Source organism: Mesoplodon densirostris, chromosome 13 (assembly GCF_025265405.1).
Source record: "Mesoplodon densirostris isolate mMesDen1 chromosome 13, mMesDen1 primary haplotype, whole genome shotgun sequence".
NCBI lineage: Eukaryota > Metazoa > Chordata > Mammalia > Artiodactyla > Ziphiidae > Mesoplodon > Mesoplodon densirostris.
Window position 1 is genome coordinate 19050587 of NC_082673.1, and position 27195 is coordinate 19077781.

At 38.6% G+C, this 27195-nt stretch overlaps 1 protein-coding gene across 1 annotated transcript in view; it reads left to right on the forward strand.

Moving 5' to 3' along the window:
- Positions 1 to 17976: 17976 nt before the first annotated feature.
- CRISPLD1 (cysteine rich secretory protein LCCL domain containing 1) overlaps positions 17977 to 27195 on the forward strand; it is a 43108-nt gene continuing 33889 nt past the window's right edge. The window contains exon 1 of the mRNA XM_060116069.1: positions 17977 to 18234. Coding sequence (XP_059972052.1) covers positions 17977 to 18234 — 258 coding nt within the window. The remainder of the gene's footprint in view (positions 18235 to 27195) is intronic.

Here is a 27195-nt window from a genome sequence, read left to right on the forward strand (position 1 = left end):
TCCCCATCTGAACCTCCAGTTCCCTCTTCCTCATGGCCTAAATGGAAAGGCAGTAAGCTGAATTTCACATTAAGCCCTGTTTTCTTCTATGCCAAATATGCCCTCTGGTTAAACAGCCTATATGTTATGTCACTCCAGGAAGGTAACCTAGGCAGGCAATGATTCTTTGAACTGCCAGGGTTCCATGTAGCACATGGAAAGGAATATTAATGGTGACCAAACAGTCAATCGAATTCACACATGTTACATTCATAGCTCCCATTCAGCGTGCAGTTTAGTAACACAGAGCTTCCATAGTGCCAGTCGGATCTTTCTAGTCTCAGTGTTGAAGCACCTTCCTAATACATTATTGTGGAGTAATGAAATTCTCTCCAAAGATAATAAAAGCCGTTTCTGTCAGGCTAAGTTACTTTAAACATCAATGAAATGCCATTTGGAGTCTAATTTCTTTAACAGTGAAAGAGCCTGAGCTTTGGCGGGAAGGTGGAGTTCTTTTCTACAATTTCCACTGGCGAGGAAACTTGAAATTCTGGCCAGTTTTCAGGGAGGCTTGACAACTAAGATTATTACAATGCCAATAGGAACTCACAGGACAGGGAGGGAAGCTCCTCCTCTCCCCAGACCTTTATTACCAACTTCCTGACTTTGAACTCCCTTGGCATGTCTTAGTGGGCGGAAGGTAAACTGAGTAGAGGCAGATTAGCTGAAGTGGATGAAGATCAAGCTTCAGGGTCCATCATCTGCACCAGCCTTTGCCGTACCTCAGAAAAGGCACTAGCAATATGTTCACAGGGTATTGTGTTTTTGTGAAATTTGCAAAATCTTGTATTTTGATGAGTTAAGAACTCACCTCAATCACACTTTACCTCCTGCAGGGTGATGTTCACTTGCATCATTTTTTTTTTTAATATTCCACACATAAGCAACATCATGTGACAATTGTCGTTCTCTGCCGGACCCACCCCACTCAGCACGGTAATCTCCAGGTCTACCCATGGTGCCGCAAATGGCATCATTCCTTTCTTCCTAATGGCTGAGCAATATTCTGTTGTATATATGCACCACATCCCCTCAATCCATCCATCTGTTGATGGACATCTAGGTTGCTCATCATCTAAGGTGATATTGAAATGGCCCCAGGGAGTGTTGGGTAAGGAGAACTTGAGTTGAGCAGTTATCCACCTAGTTTAGTATAGGCAGGGTAGATTTATGTAGCTCAGGATCTCTTCTAGATATAGTTGCTATTGCTAGCTGTCTGTATTAGAAATGGCTTCTTTGTTCAACCATGCTGGAGGAAAGACTAAATATCTTTCTACTATGTCTTTAGGAAATATTGAAAGATTGCTGTCATATGAAGAGGCAATCAAAGACTATGTATCCAGTGGCTAAAAGATTATACATTGAAGGGTTTCCTGTAATAATTGATAAATACATCATGATATTTTCCTAGATTTTGTGATATTAGTGCTTGTTAGCTTTTTTTAAGTTGCATTTTGCTGTCTTCTACTTTATTTTCTCATTTTAAAGAAAATATGCAACATTGAATTATTTTCTTTCATAATTTTGTTTTCCTTTTCTTAAAGAGGGTCTTGATATTTGTCTAAGCTGATACCTTTGTCACAAAAGCTGACTTGGGCCGTGACTCAGAGTACAGGTGGACTCCTGACTGTAGCTGGTGAACCAGCTGCTTCCTGTCAGAACCTGGACATCTTTTACCAAGCGTCTTTTCATAGCTAAGTCATTTTTTCCTGCCCACAACTTTATAGACTGCATTTTCTCCAATCAGGAGTAGGCAAGAAGTAAAGCAAGTAAGTGCCTGATGTGCATATTCTTCTGGTCTTATTTTTGCTTCTCTCTCTGGGACCCTAAGAGGCTCCCTGAAAGACATCCTAGCGTGCTTCTACTTCCTTTCCATTAGAATGACTATTAATAACAAACCTATATATGTCAGCCTGGGATCCTCTACTCCTTTGTAGGGTAACACATTTACAGGAACTTCCATAGAGAGCTGCCAGTTATGGTTGGCTTCTAGATTCCTGTGTGGACCAGTCAACATCCCCATCAACAAGCATTTATTGAATGCTTAGCAAGTGCATCCACTGTGCTAGGCCATGGGGATGTGGGGATTGCTAATTCCTAATCAGAAATTGTTCCTTATTCTAAAGAACATTGTCCATCTCTTAGTACTGATAAAGTTCATTATATTTAGCATCACATTTGACTCTCAAAACTCTTTGCAGTAGGTGGATCTTTTTTCAGAGATGGATAAACTAAGATTCAGAGAGCCTCAGAGAGCTTCTGTGACTCTTCTGAGTTCATGATGCTCAAAAATGTCAGCTCTTGGACTTCCCTGGTGGCACAGTGGTTGAGAGTCTGCCTGCCGATGCAGGGGACATGGGTTCATGTCCCGGTCTGGGAAGATCCCACATGCCGCGGAGCGACTGGGTCCATGAGCCATGGCTGCTGAGCCTGCGCGTCCGGAGCCTGTGCTCCGCAACGGGAGAGGCCCGCGTACCGCAAAGAAAAAAAAATGGCAGCTCTTGGACTGGACTTCTTTTTCTGGACTCCACACCACGCCAGTCCACTGTGCCACAGATGTTGCCTACAAGTGTGTCCCCTGGCTCTCTGTTAGTTGGTAGAACACCTTGCCAAAAAAAGTTTGGAACATATCAGATCTGGGTTCTAATTATGGCTCCCCCCAATTGCTAGCTATGAGTCAATTAACACCTTCTAGTTTCTTTTTTATTGTATGTTAAGTAGAAAAACAATTATCTCAACTTGCTGAGAGCATTTATAGAGATACTAAGAACATAAGTTCTGGGATATGACTGCTAAAGGACAGAGGTAAGGAGGCTACAAAAAGCACACAATCTACTAACTACCGTCTTGACTCATATCTCTCTGTCTCTCTCTGTTTCTCTCTCTGTCTTTCCTTCTCTCTGTCTCTCTCTTTCAATTTAAAAGGTAACAGACAGATGCAAACTAACCTTCTTTGGAACTGTATTCCCTGATTACATTCTCCTAACATCATTCCTAAAGGCAACCTCTACTCTAAGCTGGTATATGTCATTCCCATGCATGTTTTATAATTTCTTTATCCATATTTAAATTTGTATCAGTAATGGTACATGCTCAGCAGAGTTTCTGGCATACAGTAAGTCCCAATAGTGTCAGTATAACAGTCCCTCTTTTTCTGCATCCTGGTCAAATATTAATATTGTCAATATGATGGTTTAAAACTGGTATATATTATTTTAATTTGCATTTTCCTCATTACTAATGTGGTAATAAAATTCACAAGTTTATTATCCACTCAATTTTTAAATTCTGTTCCTTGGTCATTTTCTCTGGTTAGGTGGTTTGTGTTTTTATTAATAATTTTTGAGTTTCTTTGCTTATTCTGAATACAAATCTGTCAGGTATATAAGTTACAATTACCTTCTTTGAATCTGTGGTTTGTTTTTAAATTTTTTAATTGTTCTTTTATCATACCAAAGCTATTAGTTATTATCGTAATTAAATACATCAAGTTTTCTTTGGGGTATTGTGGTTTTTCTATTTCGTTTAAGAAATTCTTTCCTCACCTGGTATTAAAAAGCTATTTCACTTATATTTATTCTACAAGTTTCAAGCCCCCCTCATGTCTTTAATAAAACTGATACTGTTTTTGTTTGTGATATGAAATAAGTATAGAATTTCATTTTTTCACAATGTAGATGATTTTTCACAGTGCAATTTATTGAATGATCCAGTGCCAATTCTTTATAATACCACACTTTTTACATACCAAGTTTCCAAATAGGTGTGGTTTTATTGTGTTCTAACCCATAGGTCAAAGAGTCAATCCCTGAACCAGAAAGCATTTTTAATGACAGGTAGAAAGGACTTTGTTAATAGCATGTAACTAACAAGAGGCTCTGTAGCCAACCACGTGGACAGTATTCACTACTTTTCCTTTAGGCCACACTTAGAGATCTTTAGCTTCCTCTCTTCCATTGTTCATAAATCATCGTGAGTTGCTATTTATAAACATTGGCTCCTTGTCAACTTAGTGAATGACTTCTTGACTTACTGACCACTCTAATGGGTATTTAAATCTTTTTAAAAAGACACGTGACAAGGATCCGGCTGAGCTTCCACATTACTACTCCTGGTGTGCACTTATGGATGTGATCCTTGAAAAAAAAAAAGGTGAACTTGGAGAGATAGAATCGTAGAAAATCTACTGAAGTGTTCCTTTTTTTTTTTTTTTTTCCAATACGCGGGCCTCTCACTGCTGTGGCCTCTCCCGTTGCAGAGCACAGGCTCCCGACACGCAGGCTCAGTGGCCATGGCTCACGGGCCCAGCCACTCTGCGGCATGTGGGATCTTCCCGGACCGGGGCACGAACCCGTGTCCCCTGCATCGGCAGGCAGACTCTCAACCACTGTGCCACCAGGGAAGCCCTGGATGTGTTCCTTTTTAAAACAAATTCCACCAAGCTTTGCCAACCATGCTGCTCCAACATGTGGTAGTAAGCATTGCTTTTTCTAATACCTCATCTTTTTGTGTCTTGACCAAAAGAGAAAAGCTCACTCAAGTTATCTCCTTTGGGTGATGACTAGAATTGTTCACTACTTTTTCCAAGATCCAAAATTCCAAAATCTTTTGAATTTGCAGCTAGAATCATTTCACTTCTTCAAGGTTTGTTAGAGAGTTAGTTTGGGAGAGATAGTGTCTGTGTAGCTGTACGTTATCATGCTTTGGGCTCAGAAATTAAAAAGAATATGATTTTGCTATATGGAAAGAATTGAAATCCTCATACATTCATGAAATTTTTACCGTCATAAACTAGGCTCAGTAAAAAAACAGTTAAAATATATCTGAAAACCTTCCACCTAGATAGAGTAATAAAGTGGAACCCATTGGCTCCAGTTTTATAGTCAGACAGTTCAACCATCAATCTCATTAAAAACTGTATTTCCCAGTGATGTTTCCCTGCCTTCTCTTTATACAATGAGCACCTGTGGCAGGTGAGTTGTCTGGTTTTGATAATCGTCAAAAGGCCATCACTGTCAAGGCACGCCTGAGAACCTCATCTGATGCAGCTTTGAGGACCAATACTTAGATTTCATCCAATTCGTGTAATAATTCCATTAGAAGCTCAATCAAGTGGAAGGTGCACTGGTTAGAGTTCTAACCATTCAACTTTTACACAGAATAAAAACAATTTTGATTGACTGGATTTTATTTGTAAAAGTATTCCCCTTTTAGAAAAGGGATACTTCATCTATAAAAAATGACAAGGTATAGATAATGTCCATGTGTGCTGAGTCCTCCATTCTTTTGAACTCATTCTGATACACCAGTTAAATTATGACTCTATCAGACTTGAATCCAGAAGAAAAGATTATTTCTTGTACTAGAAATCTGGAAATAGCTATGAATTAAAAAGAAAATAGTCTTAGTAAAGTTGACAAAATAGGTGGAAATATTATCTCAAAATACGGAACCAATGTTGTTAATTGTCCTTAGCAGGCATGATGGCCTTTGAGTTTGCCATACTTAAGTAAATGGGTATAATAATGAAATGAAATCTTGAACCCTTTTGTCTTCTGAGATATTATCTCCAGTGGTTAAACCTCAAGCCTAGACTGACCTTCGGCTTCCAGTCTTTTCTCATAGTCATGAAAGACATGATTCTTGCATTTGAGAACAGACCAAATTATGGCATTTTCCTGGCAGAAAACTCTTTTAAGTTAGTGAATTTTAATTTTTAAAAAGTGACAAAGTTTTGCCAATAATTTGGCTTAGTAAATGTATATGCATAAACAACAGTGAATGGTTATTTCTTTTACTTTTCAATAAACACAAGTAAAGAAAATTCTTTCAATATGCTTTTTAATATATCATTAGGGCAGTAATAATTTGAATTACTCATTTTCCTAATCACCCAAAGGTATTTACCATTGTATAATAAAACACATGGGTAAGTGAAAACTAAACTAATGAATAAAATGCATTTCAGGAGTTTGTTGAAGCTCTCTGTAGGTATTTTCATGATGTTGATTACCAATGGAAAGCAACCAAAATCATGTAGACTTATGAATCAGTAAGTCATAATTACTGAGTATTCATGAAATGCCAAGACAGAGCTACTTCTGTTTAAGAATATTATATCCTCCCTTAGACAGCCACAGTAGTACAGTGATGCCAGGGTTGTGCCACAAACTGAAGATCAATAGTAAGGTATATTTTACCAAGTTAAATAGCTAAAAAAATTCCCCCCAAAATGATTCTTAACTAAATGCATGTTTAAAATATAAACACATTAATATTAAAAGTAAAATGGAACTTCACAAAAAAAAGCTGTCTTTTAAAAGAGATAGTAAAAAAAGGAATAGTGGATAGAATTGCAAAAAGGCAAACAGTGAAAGAAAGGGTATATTGTATAACATTGAATTCTTTTTCTTCGTGTTTGCATCCCTTTAATTCTGTTATCCTTTGGTTTAACAAAGCAAGCCAAGGGCAGACTTAAAACAAATTGTGAGAAGCCAAAAGTGGAACAGGTAACCTGGTCTGATAAAGCAAAGGCAATTTGTTCAACATGTGGGAGCACTGCTTCATCTTATTAATAGATGGTCTGTGAGCTGAATTGTTACTAACAGATAAGCTATTAATTTAAAATAGAAATTGAATCCGTCTTATGGGATTTGCAGAAGTAACATTTTTTTCTTACATATTCCTTTCCAGGTGTTCTTCTTGTAACTACAGGCAATCTTAATTTTCAAATATTCCAAATGTATAATTAAAGTTACAGTTTCAGCTCACATTTAAAGTATTAAATCTTGAATAAACTTGGAGAGACTGCTACTTTGGCAAAGCGAGAAACGTGTCTTGAATTCTTCTGATTCCTTCTTCAGCCGCCCTGCCTGCCATCTGGACAACAGCCATTCTTCACATCTCAAAACATGCACACCTACTTCTTCCGTCCCGGCACAAGCATGACCCTGCTTTTCAGGACATAACTTCCTTTATATAATACTGTTGAGGGCAGAAAGCCTTTGTACTTCATTTTCCCTTTTCCAGTATCAAGAAATATGCCTTACCTTGTATTTGAGCCTGTATACTTCCTGTTGTTCATTTCTTTATTCAAGTGAATATACTTTTTTCCACCATCAGTGCCTTCCAAACTCAAGAATCCCACTCAGGATTGAAACAGTCTTTCAAGGCTGTTTTTCTATCATGGACAAAACTATGATATTTAAAATATATATAACATTATTATTTCTTAAAATATAAGATTATCCTGGAGTTGACTGAAACAGAAATTTACCTAGCAAATTTTTAAGTCAAGAAATTATTTAGAGAAGTGATACGGTTTTTCAAAGGAAGAGCAATCTCTCACTCTAGATAATTATAGAATATCATGATACAACATTTCATCCTTATTTACTCCTATTGGTCAGATCATGTAGACACCACTACTTATGTGTATTTGTTATTTTGTTAAGATACATCAATCAACATTTTGCCAAGGCTCACGGAAATGTTCTCAAATGTTAAAAGTCACAGATGAGGGTATTTAGTCATGAACAAAATTTAGAAACTTCAAAACAAAAGGCTTGGCACACATGTTTTCTATTAGTTTGCTACTTCTTAACTCCTGTTCCCTACTTCCAGTTTTTGCATTTTCTAAAGATTCTTTACTTGCACTAGAAAGAGAAAGAAGCAGTGGGGTGGGGCAGGAGTGGTGGCAGAGAGAGAGATGTCATGGTAAGCACATTAGCTCTGAGGAAAAGATTTACCATCAGATGCTGCGCAGGTCACTTTATCTTTCTGAACATCAGTAATATGTATTTCACAGGGTCGTTATAATGTTGATATGTTAAATATAAAAGTATGTATCAGTCAGTCTTTTGTTGTGATAGTTTTGTGAAGCACTCAACATTAAAATCTTGGGGGTTATAGAAATATTTATTGAGTGTTTAGGGATCTGACAAGTTGGCTCTGGCCTCAGCTGGATCCCAGGATTTAGACTGGTTCAGTCCTACCTAAACTAAAGGAGTAATGGCCACCTGGTCATGCTCTCCTCATGACAGAAGGCAGAAACTCCAAGAAGATGCCTCCCAAAGTCTTAGCTTTTACTCATAAAAGTATGAGTCTGTCGAGCAAAGCAAGTCACATGGCCAAGGTCAAAGTCAATGGTAAGAGAAAGATTTGTAGGCAAATACAGTTGACCCTTGAACAACTTGGGGCTTAAGACCCCCCAACCCCACTTCACACAGTCAGAAATCCTTGTGTAACTTTCCAGTCGGCCCTTCCCATCCACAATTCAACCAACCCCGATTGTGTGGTATGTAATACTTATTTATTGAAGAAAGCTATGTATAAGTGGACTGGCACTTATTGTTTAGGGTCAACTGTAATTCAATATAACACCAGCTGGAATATGTGTGTTTTCAATGAATGTTTAAAACATAATGAAAACCCACTTCCATTTTTATACCTAAAATGTCACATTTTTATACCTAAACTCTAGGAAGTATATATGAAATTGAATTCTCCTTATTATAAGCTTCTTCTGAATATAGTTTGCTATGTATTTCTTTTATATAAAAGAGCTTATATTTTAAAAGATCCAAATATCTGGATCATCAGTGTAATTAACCCTTCCACTTTAAGAATAGTGTCTTCTCAAGTCTAAAAAACACGTTCTTCCTCTCAACCTTGGTTTTCTTTCCATGTTTTAGGGTCTACAGAAATCTAAGAGTATAGCTAGAACACTTCTATATAAGGACAATTAGGACAATTTCTTGAAAGAGTTAGGATTTGCGATGAAAACTTGAAAGGAAGGGGCAGAGAGGTACATGCAGCAATTGAGGATGATGTTATAACTGGGGGAAGAATTTGGGCAAAGAGCACAAGACAGGAATATTCAGGAGGCAGTGAAATGCCAAGAGTTAATACCCCAGTTAAGGGAACAGCACGAAGCAAGACAGGACCAGAATACCTTCTGTGAACAGTGCAGTTACACAGTATTGAGGTTATGAATGTTTCAGATCTGTTTGTGAATGCTGTTTATTTAAGTATATTTCCTATTTGTCCACATGCTCTGTTTATTATTTATAAAATTATGATTTACAAAAACCGGTATTTGGTAGTTATTTCATTTTCTTTTCTTTTAATTCCAAAGCATTTCGAAAATCTCTGTTAATTCTTGTGCTTATTCTAGCAGAATACCTAAAGGTAATATATACCAAGTAAACATCAGCACATTTTCTTCCATATTTGCAGTGTGTTTCCCTACAACTTACCTAACTAAAATTAAATTTTCTTAATCTCTCTCGTTATCTAGTGAAATAATGCTTAACATTCAATTACTATCTACACATTTACATATATATAATTTTTATATTTTATAATTATAGAAAAATCATTTAATTGTGGATGGTGTATTTGCAGAAAAACATCAGGGATTTTCATTTTTCCACTTTTGTTAAATATGGTTCCTTAAAATTGCCATTAAAAGTGGGCTGCAGGGTTTTTGACAACTATTTCTTCATGGGTTAGCTAATGGTAGTTGAGAAAGTTTTTATCCTCCTTTTATTAGGATGAAAAGCCTGCTCTGACATTAATGCTGTAGATGAAAGGGTAGATACTTTTCCTTTTATCATGCCTGCCTTTCAACAGCCCTTCCCAGTAAACCTGAAAGGCAACCTCTAACCCAGGCACATTGTGAAGCACTTCTGCAGATCTAGAAAGAGAAGTGATCATCAAAAGATGAAGCTGCAGCCAGAGTCCTCATGCCACCCTGAATGTACTTCAGAGACACTTTTTCAATTTAAAACGTTTCTAGCATTGCCTACTGTTGTGGATATTCTGATTTACAGAAATTAAAATATAATAATTCAACCGGGATGAAGTTTTTTATATCAATGAATAGCTCTTTTCAGTTTTGCATCTACAGCTCCTGCTGTAATCTGCAATGCTGCAGATGCTAACAATACACACGTGCCAGATCTTCATAAAAAGACATGCAGGGGCTTCTCTGGTGGCGCAGTGGTTGAGAGTCTGCCTGCCGATGCAGGGGACACTGGTTCGTGCCCCGGTCCGAGAGGATCCCACATGCCGTGGAGCGGCTGAGCCCGTGAGCCATGGCCGCTGAGCCTGCACGTCCGGAGCCTGTGCTCCGCAACGGGAGAGGCCACAACAGTGAGAGGCCCGCGTACCGCAAAAAAAAAAAAAAAAAAAAAAAAAAAAAAAAAGACATGCAATATAAGCCTTCAATAGATAAAACAAACATAGTAGAACATCAATCAAGTAGATCAATGGTCTGAAATATACTTAAAAAAATTTTTTTTATTGTGGTAAAAGTCACAAAATATATAACATACTATTTTAACCATATTTAACTGTACAGTTCGGTGGCACTAAATACATTCACATTGTTGTGCAACTCTCATCATCATCCATCTCCAGAATTTTTCACCTTTCTAAACTGACCCTCTGTCCCCATTAAACACTAGCTCCTCATTCCCCCTCCAGACCTCCCCCATGCCCTGGCCCCTGGCATCTACCAATGCACTTTCTGACTCTATGAATTTGACTATTCTAGGTATCTTATATAAGTGGAATCAAATATATTTTTAATAAATATTTGACATCTCTTTAATTTAGGAAACTTCATTTTCCTATGAATTTAGAAATGATAAATTGAAAAGAATAAATGGTTTAGAAGTGGATTGCATTCTTTTTTTAAAAAACAAAAGTTTACACACATAAACTTTGTCAATAAATGGCATAGGGCTGTACTCCTCAAACTTTTCCACTGAAGAACCACTAGTGGTAGTGGGTCTGGAGATTTTGTAGAGGACAGTTATGCCAAGCTTAGTTTTCATTTTAAAATTAATCTGAATTGCCTGTCTGCTTTATAGATCATTTATGACATAAATGTCAAATGTTTGTTTCAATATAAGATAATTTCTCTCAAAAGAAAAATCTCTAGGTGAAAGTCATCTCCAGCATGATGTGGAGCTTTGTTTGCATTTGGATTCTTGTGCTCCTGCCCACAAGCTTGTACATCCAGGGACATGTGTGTACTTTTCTGGTCAATAAGAATAGTCCAAAAATCCAAATTCAATTGTTTATTTAACATATATTGTAAGTAATATAGAGGTCACATAAACATGATCTCTTTTCTCAAGGAGGTTTTAGCATTGTTGGAGAGCTAAGAAAATATAAGACTAGCCATAATTTATATAATAGAAATTGATAAGATTTAGAGGAAAATAAAATAGAGAAAATTGTTGACTGGATCAGTGATTCTCTTTGTGGAGAATGGTTAGAGTGTGAATATTCAGAAGAGAATGAATGGAAGAAACTTCAACCAGTGAGAACTTTACCAAGAAAGGCACAGAAGCATGCACAGAAGTTACTGAACGTGTTTTTTTTCAAATGCGTAGAAGCAGTATTGGTGGTAGTAGATAACTTAAAAATGAATCATTGCATTTAGTGATTGCAGATCAGTCAAACTTCAAATGGATGACAAAATAGGTCCTCTGCAAATCTAAAAAGAAGCTTAAAATATTTACTTTCGTTTACATCAGAAGACAGATTAAGGAATTTTCAGGTTATGGCATCAACATGGATCTCAGCACTTGCATTTCTAAATAATCTGATTAAAGCATCCTAACTCTAGATTAAAGAACAAAGACATTTTTCTATCCCTTAATTCTGAAATTTACCTCTTTTCCAGAACAAATTCACAAGGAGTTTTATAGTGATGCTTATAAGATATGCAGGCTTTTAATATAATCTGAAATCTTTCTATAAAAACTCAATTACTCCCTTGTCATAACATAAAAACCCATTCCAGATGGATCAAAGATCTTACTGTAAAACGTAAAATAATAAAGCTAGAAGATAACATAGGAGATTTTTCTTCATGACTTTGGGATAGGCAAATATTTATCCAACAGGTCTTACACATCACTAAACATAAAGGAAAAGATTGAAAAATTGAACTTCATTAAAATTAGGACATTCTGTTCATCAAGAGACATGATTAACAGAGTGAAAAGGCAAAAAAATGAAAGGAATAAGAAATTTATAATATACTTTACATTTAAAAAGGACATGTTCACAACACTTACAAAAGATTCTTACAGTTCAATAAGAAAAATGTATACAACTCAATTTGCCTACTTAAATTGTACATAAGTATATGTTAGTACCCAGAAGTTCTACTCCAAGCTATACAGCCAATAAAAAAGGTGTGAATATGTGTACAAAAAGGCATGTACAGGAATGTCCTTAGCAGCATTAAGTCCTAAACAGGACTATTAAAATTCAACAACAGAATGGGTAGAAAAATTGTAGAAGGCTCATAAAAAATAAATAAAAGAACGAAGTATTGCTACATTCAACAACATGAATGAATCTTGCAGACATATTGAATGAAAGAAACAAGACACAAAAGAAGCCAGACAATGAAGTTGTCTACTGTATGATTCCATGCACATAAAGATTAAAACTAATTTTGGATAAGAAGTTAGAATATTACTTACCTTTGGGGAGAATGCACCAAGAAGGAGGCACAAAGGAAACTTCTAGGAGATGGTTATATTCTCTATCTGGATCCCAGTGGTTTTCACACAGTGTGTTAACTTTGTAAAATTTCATTGAGCTGTACACTTAAGATTTTTGCACTTTAATGCATGTATGTTACATTTTAAAAATAAGGTTATAATAATTGATTGAACACTTGTAGTTAGAGTAGAAGGACTTATGTGTGACTATCTTGAGGCAGAGACAAATGGCTGCTTTGGAGAAAAATGGAAACTGTGTTCTACTGTAAACAGAACTGGATACTTTATCAGCTGTGAGAGGAAAATTCACTAAGCACTGCCAGAAACATTATAGATTGTTTTTATCACATGGATGGCCAGTTAATTCTATCTTCTACTTAAAAATTAAACTCTTATACTGCACAATACTTTGATTAAAGCCCATTGAGTTTATAAAATAGCAACTATAAATCCTCTACTTTAGTTCTCATAATAATAATATTTAACGCTTATTGGGTACTTTCTGTTTATCTGTTTTAAGTGCTTCCATGTATTAACTAATCTTAATATACAAAGTGAAAAAGTGAGATAGCTACTGTTATTATTTTCTTTAAAGGGAAAAGGATCCAGGGCTGGTAGAGGCCAAGTAGCATAATCAAGGTCCAAGGACTAGTGACACGTCATGAAACTAACTCGGGCATCTTAATTTACAATTACATGCTTTAAAACATTGTACTACACTGATTCCACCTCACGAAACATAACACAAATTCTATTCTTACATCCTCCAATGGAGGATGGACTTACTAACAATATGGTGATAGAACAGTCAGTGTGCCTCAGTTTGAGATTAAGGTTTGGGGTCATGAAACTATACAGTGGCTGAAATACCCAGAGATGAATATATATACCCGATTTTGCAATCATGGGGATAGAAAAAACACATACAAATATACTTAAAGATAATTCCTAAGTATGCACATGAGCAGAACATAATAGCAGCAGCAGCATGGAGAAAACATGACATTGCCAGAGGAAGGTATCTTCTTTGTAGAAATGTATCTATTAGAATGCTTTGAGCTGCAAGTAACTGAATTCCCAAGTCAGTGTGGCTTAAACAATACATTTACTGTTTGTTATGGCTAGAAAAACGGAGGCTAGGTGTTCAATGATTGCTCAGTGTCAGGGAGACTCAGGCACTCTCTGCCTTTCTGCTCAACCAAGATGATAAGTCTGTCTTCAGGCTTGTCCCTCTTTGCACAGCAACAGGTGCATCTTTCAGTTTCACAAACTGATATTTCAGTGCCTGAAGGGACATTTCCTCTTTTTGCATCTCTTTTTATCACAAAAGAAAACCCTTGCCAACCCTCTCTTCACCCCCAAGCAGATTTCTTCCTTTTTTTCAGTAGCCAAGGTTGCAAGGCAAGCCCATGCTAAGTCAATTACCGGTAGCAGAGATGGAGTGTGATGATTGCCTTTGACCAATCAACATTCACCTCCTAAGGATGCCAGTCTGAGAGGATGTGAGAGGGCAAACACCCCCAGTAAATTGGAGGCTATGGGCTTGGAAGAAAGGGGATAGGAGGCTGGTTTTGGATTAGGCAACCAACAGTGTCTGCCACAAGAAAGTAGTAATGCTAAAAACGACTGTGGCTTTATAAGTAACAGCCTTAGCCACAAACCAAAGTGCCCCTTTTACATGAATTCTGTGACATTTTCTTCTGTCTACACACAGATTTCTCAACAACAAATTAAAAAGTAAACACTATCATCTTTGAGTATTCCAGAATATTGTGTCTGATTACTCTTGAAAATGACATTTTCAGCATATATATTAAATCAGACATGACACGATGTATTATTGAAGTGTTAATACTTAATATTGTGAATGTTTAATTATTTTATATAAAAATATGACCTGCAGTACCAAACTGGAAGCCGATAGAATCACTGAGACAAGGAATACAAACATTTTTTTTTTCCTTACCTGGAGAAAGTTTTGGAATTAAAACCTTAAAAACCAAATCTAATTTTCTTTAATGTAAGCCTTTAGGTGTCTGATTTGTATATTGTGTGGAAAGGTTTATAATAGAAACGTTCAAGAGTCAGTGCATTTAACTTCATGTCTTAGCATCTTAATTCCCTTCTTCACAACTTAAATTCTCTTTGAAAATGTTTCAAGTAATGTTATTACTTTTAACTGGTTTTTTTTTTTTTTTTTTTTTGCGGTACGCGGGCCTCTCACTGTTGTGGCCTCTCCTGCTGCGGAGCACAGGCTCCGGACGCACAGGCTCAGCGGCCATGGCTCACGGGCCCAGCCGCTCCGCGGCATGTGGGATCTTCCCGGACCTGGGCACGAGCCCGTGTCCCCTGAATTGGCAGGCGGACTCTCAACCACTGCGCCACCAGGGAAGCCCTACCACATATTTTTTTTTTTTTTTTTTTTTTTACTTTTAACTGTTTTTTATTTGATACTCAGTATACTTTTCAATACCACATTAAAATTGCAGTATATAAACATGTTCTTCATCCGATGTGACAAATGATAGTTCTTTTACCACATACTTTGGGGACTTCCATCAGTTTCCAGGAAGGAAAACCAATGCGTAAGAGTTATAACTATCTGAAAAGTGTAAATGTAAGTCTTTTTTTGTGCTTAAGCTGCTACAAAATTGCAAAATTACACCTTCTATGAAAGTGGTACGTTCACCAAAACTTCACTTTCTGTGCCCTTCTGATAGGTCATGTTTCCCTTTTGTCTCTTTTCTATATTGTGAGACGAAGGAAGGTCTCACGTTCACCAGGGGCTTAGATTTGAATTTTTTGATCTGATAAAGTATAATTTGTTGGTGTGGAAAGAAACAGGTAGCAACTTGGGATGATTTGGGAATTACTATCAGAATGTTTTACTTTATTTGACCATAGGCCATAGACGCTAGCATTTAGAGAAAAAAAAATTGAGTTCATGGCTCACGACAGAAGGGAAGCAAAGGTAAGTAAATTAAATAAATGCTTAATAAAAAACATACCTGTAGAAGAGCACCACATTAATTAGGGCGAGCCTTTGTGAATTTAAAATGCGTGATTTTCCTACTTCCAAGTATAGCGTGAACAACAGCGAAACTCAGTTCACTACCTGTTCTAGGTTTGGATTTTGAATTCCTGTCAAAGTAGCGCTGATCAATTAACTGAGCCTACCCTTCATATCAACTCCATAAATGATTACATCATTAGAAAAAAAAAAAGTTCTGTGGTCATCTTAGGACCCGAATGCAACGCATTTTATGCATGAAGTGGAGCTCTCAAGTGTCAGGTAATCCTGAGTCACAGATCACCCACCATTCCGTGAAACCCCTTCCCCATTTGGTCATCATCATCGAGGTTTCAACGGAGCCAAAAAGAACAACTTCCCAATTCTAGACAATGGGTCTTGATAATGGAAGTGATGCCCTGGAGAAAATAAAAGGAAAAGACTTCTGCTTCCCAGCCTACCTTCTCCCCAGTCCCCTCTTCCCGCCCCAGTTCTCCTTCTAAGTCTCCAAAACCCAACGTGTTAACCCCACCTCCACCCTCTCCGCAGGCCCGCTGCGGGGCAGCTCCTTTTCTGTAAGGTTGTTAGAGCCATTTTAGCATCGAGTCAGGAAGGAACTAGGAGAAGGACCTCCGAAAGCAGGGGAGCTGTGAGGGGCGGGAGGACTTGGGGACCTCCTTGCATACGCCTCCCACAGGGTCCAGACCTTCCACGCCCGGGTCCCTGAAGCCCAAAGCACACGCACAAAGGCCAAGTGTCCCGGCTTCGCTGGGCCGTGGGGTGAGGGGCGTGGGGAGAAGCAGGGCGGCCTCTCGTCGCTCCCGCCGCGGGCCCCCGTCCAGGGCCGGGCAGAGGTGGGGTGGGCGAGGAGGGGGAGCTCACGTCACGTGCGCGCGCGCTGGGACCGCAATAAATGCCCGGGAGCTCGAGGAAGCGGCGGAAGCGCTCGGCGCCTGGCTCTGCGCGGGGCAGCTGCACCGAGCCGGGGAGCGAGGTCGTCTCCAGCCTTCGCCGCCCAGCCCGGCCCGGGTCCCCGCCCCTCGCGCCGACTGATAAGGCTCCGAGAAGCTCGGGCGCCCACCCTGGCGAGCTAACCGGGCAGCCGCCGTTCCGCCCCAGCCTCGGGCTCTTAACTTTGGAGCCCTTTTTGCCTGCTCCTCCTTCCAGGTTCAGGGAGGAGCCGCGGAGGCCGGGGCCCACGTTCCCCTGCAGGCAGCGCCCCCGTCGCCCGAGGACACGCCGTGCCCGGGTCCTGCCCGAACCGGGCTGTCTATGTGCAGTCGTGCGTGCAGGCTGCGGGAAGCCGGCCGTCTTGCTCGGCTCAGCTCTCGTAGGGAACTTCACGCTGGAGAGGTAAGGGCATTGCTAAAACCGCAGCGCTGACTCGTCAGGCTCCCGCCTTCTCCAATCTACTTTTGGCTTCTTAAACTCTACTTAAAAAAAAAAAAAAAAAAAAAAAGAAAGAAAAAAAAATCAACGTGCAGAGAATGGTCGGTCACGGAGGGTGGGTGGGCTGCTCGGAAAGCAGCCACGATGCAGATTTGTGGGAGCTCTTCTTCTGAGTTTGTGAGTTTCACCTCCTCCTGTCGCGCCCTTTGGTTTGGGTTAAGTGAACAGTGCGCGCCTCTGGCGGGTGGGAGGAGAGGCTGTGAAGTTGCCCGCGTACTGTTGGCCTTATCGGGTGCGGGCCACAGGTTAGGCACACACTTTCTAGGAAATAATGATTTTCTTCTTGACCTGTGGCTGTATAAGAAGAGACTTCCCCCAGCGACCGTAACTCTTCACTCGCATTAATTCAGGGGTCCCTCTCGAAGTACCCATGGATATATGTGTGAATAACAATTTGTACTTCTTTACAACATTCACCCTCAATTTCATAATTTCGTTGACATTCTGAACCAGAGATGGGACACTTGAGATAAAAGAATACCTTAAAAGAGAGAGAGAAACGTGAACCTCTGGTTTGATTGATAAAACATTCTAGGGACATCATACCCTTTGCAGGCTGTATGTAATATCTAGCCATTTAAAGCTTTGTAATTCAGAAATTATTTTCAAGCTTTGGCTCCCCTCAGTTACTTTTCCCTTTTATTTTTGGCGTCATGCACATTATCTTGGAAAATATTGCTGTCTTTTGTGGAAACAATTGTGAAAAGTCCTCTGGAGGAAACATGGATGGGAGAAAATTTATTTCAAAAAGTGCATGTCCATTTGCTGGCATTATATAAACAAATCAAACTGGCTCCACCCGTTTGTAACTGTTGGATTATTTTTGTTATTAGAAAATTAATATCTGCCGGGATTTTCACCCTAATTACACTGCATGTCCTTATAGCCAGACGGAGTGGAAGAACCTTTCTTGGAGCTTTTCCCGGGGACATCCTGAGATCATTCATTATGAAGTGTACTGTGCGGGAGTGGCTCAGAGTAACCACAGTGCTATTCGTGGCCAGAGCAATTCCAGCCATGGTGGTTCCTAATGCCACTTTATTGGACAAACTTTTGGAAAAGTACATGGATGAGGATGGTGAGTGGTGGATGGCAAAGCAAAGAGGGAAAAGGGCCATCACGGACAATGACATGCAGAGTATCCTGGACCTTCATAATAAGTTACGAAGTCAGGTGTATCCAGCAGCCTCTAATATGGAGTATATGGTAAGAAAATTTTTCAAATGGTATGTACATAGAAATGTTTAATAATGCTTTTAGCTCCCATGGTTAAATTCCATCATGCTAGTATTTAATCTTTTGCTATTTGTCCTCTATAAAATTTCAAAAAAATCTTTTTCTTCAAGAGAATCTTCTTCCACATACTCTTTCTGCGGTACGCGGGCTTCTCACAGTTGTGGCCTCTCCCGTTGCGGAGCACAGGCTCCGGTCGCGCAGGCTCAGGGGCCATGGCTCACGGGCCCAGCCGCTCCGCGGCATGTGGGATCTTCCCGGACCGGGGCACGAACCCGTGTCCCCTGCATCGGCAGGCGGACTCTCAACCACTGAACCACCAGGGAAGCCCCCGCATACTCTTTTATTAGTCCTCCTTTCATTCTAAGAGCTCTTTGAATTTCAGAGTAGAAGTAAATACCTTTAGGTCTAATGTTCCTACTAAGTACTTTAAATTCTACTCTTAGCAGAAAGATTCCTATCTTGAAAGTGCTGAGAGTTGGTGTATTTGCTTTTAAGTGACTTAGTAGAATAATTGTTTCCTAATTCCTAACCGATGGAATCTTCTTATGAATGGTGGATCTGAAAAAAATCAAGGACCAATAATTTGAAGATGCTTTCCAGATGGCTGATATACATATATGGATAGATAGGTAGATAGATATAGATATATGTCATTTCTTTTTTTTTTTCTAGAAAAGAGTATTTTTGTTAACTGTCTAATGCCCCCATATTACCTTTTTTCCATACATTTTTTTTGAATTTTATTGTATTATTTTTTTATATAGCAGGTTGTTATTAATTATCCATTTTATACATATTAGTGTACACATATCAATCCCAATCTCCCAGTTCATCACACCACCACCACACCACCCCCCGATTTCCCCCCTTTGGTGTCCATACGTTTGTTGTCTACATCTGTGTCTCTATTTCTGCCTTGCAAACTATATCATTTCTAATGGGCTGTTGTTTCTTAGAAGTATGTAAATGACATATTGTAAAGTGTATATTTCTGTGCTTGCTTTATGTTAAGGAATACTTTGGCAATGGCTTTTTTTTTTTCTTCTGGATTTGTTTGTGAACTTTGACGTGTGAAAATAAGCCTGGGTGAAGGATTAAATAAAAATATGTGATTTATCCTTAATAAGTCACTTGCTAATTCACTCTGAGAGTAAATTAGCAAGTTGGGGAAACAAAATTACTTTTTAAAGACTATTAGTTATTACTCTTGTAAGACTATAAGTCATTTATATTAGCATACTTCATACCCTAAATATTCAGAAAAATTTTCAAAAATCTATACTACTTGCATGAATTAGGAATGCACTAGCAAAGGCTGATATTAATCATTGGTGACAGCAAACTTAAGGAACAGTGGTGCTAACATTTCTCCTTTGGACACATTGCAGGGTGCAGTTAATTTTAATACATTCTGGTTTTTACTTTTTTTTTTTTGCACTTACATTAGTTTTGATAGGTATTCTCTATTTAGGTAACTTTCATGAAACATGGAAATTCTAAGGTAACATTACACATTATAAAATATTTCATTATATTATTTTAACTTTTTCTAGAAAAATATTTTACCCTAAAGAAAGTAGGTAGCACGCAGGAGAACTCATCAGAGATTAAGAATCAGGGCCCAAACATCAGGCCATCAGGGTTTAAATTCTGGCACTGATACTAGCTAGGTGACTGTAGGCAGCTTATAAATTTCCCTCTACTTCAGTTTCTTCATGTCTAGAACATGCACTCACCTCAGAGGGTTGTTGTGAGGATTATGTGTGGAATGAGATGACCTGTGTAAAGTTTAGCTCATTATCAGGCGTATTGCAATTACAAGGTCCCAGTAAATGTTCCTAAGACATATAACCAATTTTATGTCTCCTTATACTGTTTAAATAGAATATCTGAGGAAATTGTTCCCTCTTTTCAAAATTCTGTGCACGATATGACATCTGTAATGGCTCACATTTCTGATTTTTGTGTATTTTAAAGTGTTTGTTCAAAGTACAAAATTCTATGACTTCTTCATCTGTGAGCTTTCAAACAGAAAGAGCCAGTTATGGAGCTTTTCCAAGTAGGCCACTGTATGCTTATTCCATGTGGATAGGTACTCAGTTGCTTTTTATTTAAAATAAGGAAGAACTTGAGAGTTTAAACCCACAAAAAGAAATCTGAGAATATTTGTGTGTGTTTTAAGTAATATGGGAGTAATGAAAGAACATTCTGTGATTTGTTTTCATGTCTGACTTCCAAAGAAAATAACTGCCTATTGTATGATGTCTGGTCTAAGATGTTTATATGAGTTTCTTTTTAGTTTCACTGGTTTCATTCTGTCCTTGAAATGTAGATTCAGAAACCAGCCAGGGTTTATGTTGTGTTGCCCTTAGATACTGTTAGTACTGGAACTATGTCCTGGCCAATAACTGGGCTGCAGAGGAGTTTATTTCCCAATGGTAGTACTGGAACACATTTTCTAGAAAACATATTTATGGGAAAGTCTAAATGAACAATACTATTTTATTTGAAATACTGTTGGTTTATAGCTTACATATTAATAATGGAAGTACAGACGTAGATCAACCTGTGAAAACAACATTTGTTCAAATAGTTGTTTAAAGTGTATTTATTTTGATAAAACAAAATTAAAAACTAACTCAAGAGCCACTTCCTATAAAATCTGCAATGCCCTATGATAAGTACCACCACTTTTGGCCACTTACACTCTATGTGTCATATTACGTTAAAAATTTGCATGGCCAGTTACCTTATTTACATTTGGTGCTTATTTCAGTCTAGTCTTTGTGCTTGAACTCCAGCAGCCAAGTCACATCCACATTTATTAACATCACAACGCTACCCATACTCTAATGCTCATTTAATAGGGTTAAAAATGGCTTCTGCAAGGCAACCTCTTCCCTTGAAGAGCTTATAGGCTGATTGAGAAGAAAGAATAGACATATTTGAAAATTTTCAAGTGAGCAAGGACACAGAGTTCTTTGTTCACGTGTATGAATAATGCCAAGGGAGCACAGAATAATGGAGAGTAATTTAAGAATATTCCTAAGCGAGAGAGTTAATCAGTGGGGAAGATGAGGTTTATGTTGTTCCTGGAAGGTGATCAGGACCACAAATTGTGGCCAGGAGTGGAGGCCATTTCTCAGTTAGAAGAAGAGAACCAACACACATGGAGTAAGTGGCAGGCTGGTTGTAGGAAACTAGAAGCAGAATAGGTTGAAGAAAGCAAAGCCCTGTGGCAGAATCAGGAAGGGGAGAAACGAGTTATTAATTATAGAAACCAGTGAACTTAAGGAGAGAGATTACCAGCATTTATCTTAGGATACATTGAAAAACTGGGGCTTTTAGGTCATCAAATGAAGCTGTTACTGAAGAGGCAATGGATTTTTGAGGAAAAAACACTGGCGCTGGACCTAGGTTCTCGTGTTGTCTCTGCTGCTTACTGGTATGTGAAGTCTGACGGTCAGCAATCATTTTGGGCATTGCTTTTCTCATCGGTAAAATTGATGTAGGAATATAAAACCCACAGACTGAAATGAGGTAAGAGATTTGATCCTGTTGAGCATACTGTTAGTTTTCTTCAAGCCTTTCCTTTCAATGGGTTTTGACCCCATCACTTGGTTCTTTTATTTTTCTGGTTATTTCTTCAGCATATTCTTGTTTGCTGTTCATCTCTTAAACCTTTACTTTTGGCCCCAATGGTTTTACTTTCGGCCTTCTCCCTTCCTACAGGACTTTATCTACTCCTCTGACTTTAAGTACCATCCGTATATTGATGGCTCTGTAGTTGACACTCCATCCAACAGTCCTCTTTGAGCATTGTTTTCCTATTTCCTACTGCCCACTGGGTCCTCTCCATGTAATTTGACTCCCCAGTTACTGCAAGTTTAAGATTTCTAAAAAGCAAATGAGCTGCTTTTGTTCCATCCTTGCCCACGGTCCTACCTCTCTCCCTGGATGTCATGGACATCGGCTTAGTCCTCTCTAAACAGAAGACAAACAAACAAAAGGCAGAAAATTGGGCACATCCTCAGCTCCTGCCTTGCTCTCATTCCCCCTACCCACTTCCACGTAAAATTCACGCACAAACATAAATACACAGTTACTTGCCAGATTCTCTAGATTCTGTCTCAGAAATGTCTTTTGAATCCATGTCTTCTGTTTCATCCTAACGGATGCTCGTGGTCTCGCCCTCCTCCACCGCCCCTGTGATGGGTACCGCAGCTTCCCCTGCAATGGACTGTACCGTCTAATCCTACTTTATTTCTACTTTAGTCCGCCTTGCTCCCTGTTACTCAGTCTGTCTTTTCCAAATCTCTGGTGGTCACTCAGCTGCCCAAAGCTTCTGTGAACTTCTGGCTGCTCGCAAGCTATAGCTCACCTTGAATAACTTACAAAAGGTCTAGCCCAATATGCCCCATAGCCTCAACGCCCTTGCGTATCTTTGAATCTGTGTTCACACTTAAAATATACACTGTTCTTAGAGATGATGGTGTTCCTCATGCCTCTGTGCCTCTTTGCGAGTTCAGTTTCCTCTGTGCCCGGAATGCCTGTGCATCCTGTCTCCTCCTAACAAATTCAAGACTGCGCTCAGACTCCGTCTTTCTGTAAAGCTTCCTCTGATCCGTTCATTCCCCTGCTCCACTCCTTCTGTGCTCCTAAAGGATTTTATTCAAGCCTATTTACAGTATTGAAATTTTGTTGCAATTCGATGTATACATGTCTATTTTCCTTTCCAAGACTGACTTCCTAGAAGGGTAAGGATGCACCCTGCTTATATTTATTACCCTGTGCCTGATGCAAAGAAGTACTCAGTAAATATTTGTTGACTGAACATTGCTGAGTGATAGTAAATATGTGTTGAATAAAGGGAGGGATGGAAGAATAGGTAAGATTATATATGAGATAAATATGAAAGACAGGTAAGAAAGGGGAATTAAAATAATAAAAGTCCTGGAAGGTAGGATATCACCGACACCAGAGATAGTGACATGGAAACTGGAAATACCAGAGATGAAGGAATAAATAATTCAGGATTTTTTTTCTATTTTTAAAAATATTCATGCTATACTAAAAATTGTCCTGTAATATACAGCTGCCAAGATAATACTCAAATGCTCTGGAATTTAAATAATAAATTAATTTAAATAATAAATTAATTTAAATTAATTTAAATAATAAATTAATTTAAATTAATTTAAATAATAAATTAATTTAAATAATAAATTAATAATACTTTAATTAAATAATTAAATTAATGAGTATTTACCCCTTCTAACAAATTTTTAATAGGGCCTCTAAAACTTATTGATTGGCTAAAATCCAAAATAGCTCACTGTGATAGAAAGCGCACCTAAGTCTAGAATGTATTTTAGCAACATAAGGACATGTTACCTAAAAATGACATGTGTCATTATATCATGCTAATTATATAAGCCATTTTCCACTATTATAACTATTTCCATGTCTTTTAGAGAACTGTTTTTTTAATTTAATTTAATTTATTTTTTATACAGCAGGTTCTTATTAGTTATCTATTTTATACATATTAGTGTATATATGTCAATCCCAATTTCCCAGTTCATCCCACCACCACCATCCCCCCGTTGACAGATACTCTGCTGGGAGGGTTGATGGCTGTGCCTGCTTGCTCTCACTTCACATATGGTGAGACTAGGGGCAGAAACTTTGCACAGCATTTTTCCAAATGTAGAACAAAATATATCTGGATATTTATCCTTTTGCTGGGCAACCAGAGGCTCCAAGCCAAATAGCCAGTGGTACTTGCAGTCCATGGTACATATTGATGCAAACAATGGCTTAGTTCCAGTTGTCACATATATTCTTTATATGGTCATGCTTAACACTGGAAATCAAGATATTTTTCTTCTGTGCTTCAGTGTAGCAGATAATTCCAGAAACTGGACAGGGGATAACCTAGTTTGCTGAGCAGAGTGATGCTAGTCTGAGTTCTGCCCTATTTCTGACTCTCTGTAGCATGAATCCAAGCCTGAAAAAGTGATTTTTAGCTTGTGAGTTGCTCTCACAAAACAACTCTCATAACTTCACATTTTCTGACATAATTTGCCACCAATGACATATATCCAGAATAAATGCAAAGAATGAAATGATGGCATCATAACTTATTTACCCAAAGCTCAGTGTCTACACATTTCATTTTTTTTTTCTTTTTTTTTTTTTTTTTGCTGTACGCGGGCCTCTCACTATTGTGACCTCTCCCGTTGCGGAGCACAGGCTCCGGACGCGCAGGCTCAGCGGCCATGGCTCACCGGCCCAGCCGCTCCACGGCATGTGGGATCTTCCCGGACCGGGGCATGAACCCATGTACCCTGCATCGGCAGGCGGACTCTCAACCACTGCACCACCAGGGAAGCCCTACACATTTCTTATCTTGCTAAAAGTGGCAGGAATTCACTGTCAGTAAGGTTTTATTGCAACTCTTGATTCCTAAAACAATGATTTTTCTCTCTGTATACTGGCACTTGCCTGGTAGTTTTCAAAAGTTAAATATTTGCATCTCTTAATGATGTACAGTATAATCCATATGCACTTAAAGGTACATGAAATATCTTTCTTGCTTCAAAGAATGTTATTCTTATTTAAAGTTTTTAAAGTTTATTCTATATTTAAAATAACATTTAATTTTCTTAAAGTGTTTTTATTTTACTTCACTAATGTTGTTTACTTCACTAATGTTGTTTAGTTACAATAAAGCTATGTTTTGTTTTAGTTTATTTGTCTACTAAATTTAAAAGTTTTCAAAACCTTAATTTGATACATAGTTGTGTGTTTTTTTGTTTGTTTTTTTTAAAGACATTGACACTTTAAATTAATGTAGTTTCCTTTTTGGAAGTTCCACTGTAGATGGCAGTACCTATAGAAAGAGAGTGACATTGTAGCTCAGTTCTACTGAATTTAGTAGTGACATTGTAACTCAGTTCTACTGAATTTATTAGTGACACTGTAGCTCAGTTCTACTACCCTGGAGTTCTGGGAGGTTAAGATTCCTCATTAAATGTAAGCAGCAAATCTAGGATCTTAGAAAGGCAAGAGACGACAAGCAGTTTCATTTAGGAGAGTGGAACACCCAGAGACAAAGAAGTGTCACAAAATTTTGAAATTGTTATTGTTGTTTATTCCTTCATTCAACAGGTATTAGGAATTTATCAAATGCCAGGCACTGTCTAGGACCCAGCAGTAAACATAACAAACATTCTTCCTTTCCTGGAATATGTGTAAAGATCCTCATATCCCAACTCAGCAAGGGGGCCCATGTGGCTGACAGAGTGAGTGTGGAAATAATGCAGAAAATGAGGTCAGAGCTTTATTTGAGGAGAACAGATACACGTCATTGTAGTCATTTTAAAGACTCACTCTAAGTCCGAGTGACAAGCCATTTGAGACATTTGAACAGAGGAATATCATGATCTTACTTATACTTATTCAGAATCGATTTGGTTTGTTGAGAACAGACTTTAAAGTGGTGGGAGGTGGGGCAATGGTGTGAGCAGGGATTCAAGGCTATTGCAATAATCATTCCAGCAATTGATGGTGGCTAGGAGTGGGATGGTAGCCTTGAAGGTGAAGAGAAGTGGCATGGTGTGAATCCACACTGAAACTCCTTTGTAGTCATGACATCAATATTGATAAATTCAAGGAAGCCTTGTTGCAAGACTAGTGCAATTGACTTGGCCATCCAGGCAGCCAATAGGCTGGGAGTTACTGCATCTGGTGCAAGGTCTAAACCCACCCAAGCCCTGGCTGTGGTTTTTGAAAACTGGTGGCAGTTTCTATTTTGGTTTAAATATCGATGGGGAACTTTCAACTTGTATTGACTCTAGAGTGGTTACAGAGATTCTAGAAATCAGCAGGTTACTGATACCCATTTTGCCAACTCAATTCCAAGAGATCAGAGGAGGTGGAAGCAAACTCTGCCTCCTTGCTTCCCAGGATAAAGGTGCTTGCTGATTCTCCACGTGGTCTGCCCTCACCTCCAGTCTATTCTCCCACTCCCCCTAAAAACAAGAGGAGGTGAGAACTTTAGCAGAACAGGTCAGTGGCCCAGTTCCTGTTCATTAAGTACTAGTTGCACCATCATGGAGTGGGTTGTTGGGATTTTATTCCATCTTGGAGGTAACACAGACAGATTTTGGATGTGGGGTGTGGCCGTACAGATTTTGCCTGAGGAATGGGAAGTATTGGAGTTACCATTTTTTCAGATAGGGAAGAATGTGGATAGACCAGCTTTTGGTAGAGAAAGCTGGAGCTCAATTTGGGATAGATAAAATTTAAGATTTCCCTTAAATATCCAAGTGAATTTGTCATGTATGCAATTAGATATATGTAGTCTAATCTGGACCATACAGTTAGGATTCATCAGAATTTAGATGGTATTTAAAGCCAGTAGAAGAGATGAGATCATCAAGGGAATGAGTACAGAAAAAAGAAATGTTCAAGAAGTGAGCCCTCAACATACTTTACAGTGTAGACGAAGGGAAGGAGAGGAGCAGCAGCAGAGGGAATTGAGGACCAGGAAGAAAACCAGGGAAGCAACATGTCCTGAAAGCCAAGTGAAGAAAGGCAGAAAGGATTATCAATGCTGTTAAATGTTGCTTGTAAAGATCAAGTAAAATGAGGCCCCTTGAATTTTGAGATATGGAGGCCACACTGGAGGTCTGATAAAACAGTTTGGGTGGCATCATAGTGGTCCTAGGATGGTTCAAGGAAGAATGGATGGGAGAAATGAGCAAGCTTGTTCACCCACTCATTCATCAAACATGAACCACCTCCTATGGGCCAGGTGGGCTCTACAGCCTTAACTCTCTTCTAACCAAAAGTTTTAACTTAGTTTTAGAAGAGGTAGTTTAGTTAGGGAACATATCCCAAACTTATAATTATGGTCAGTAGGAA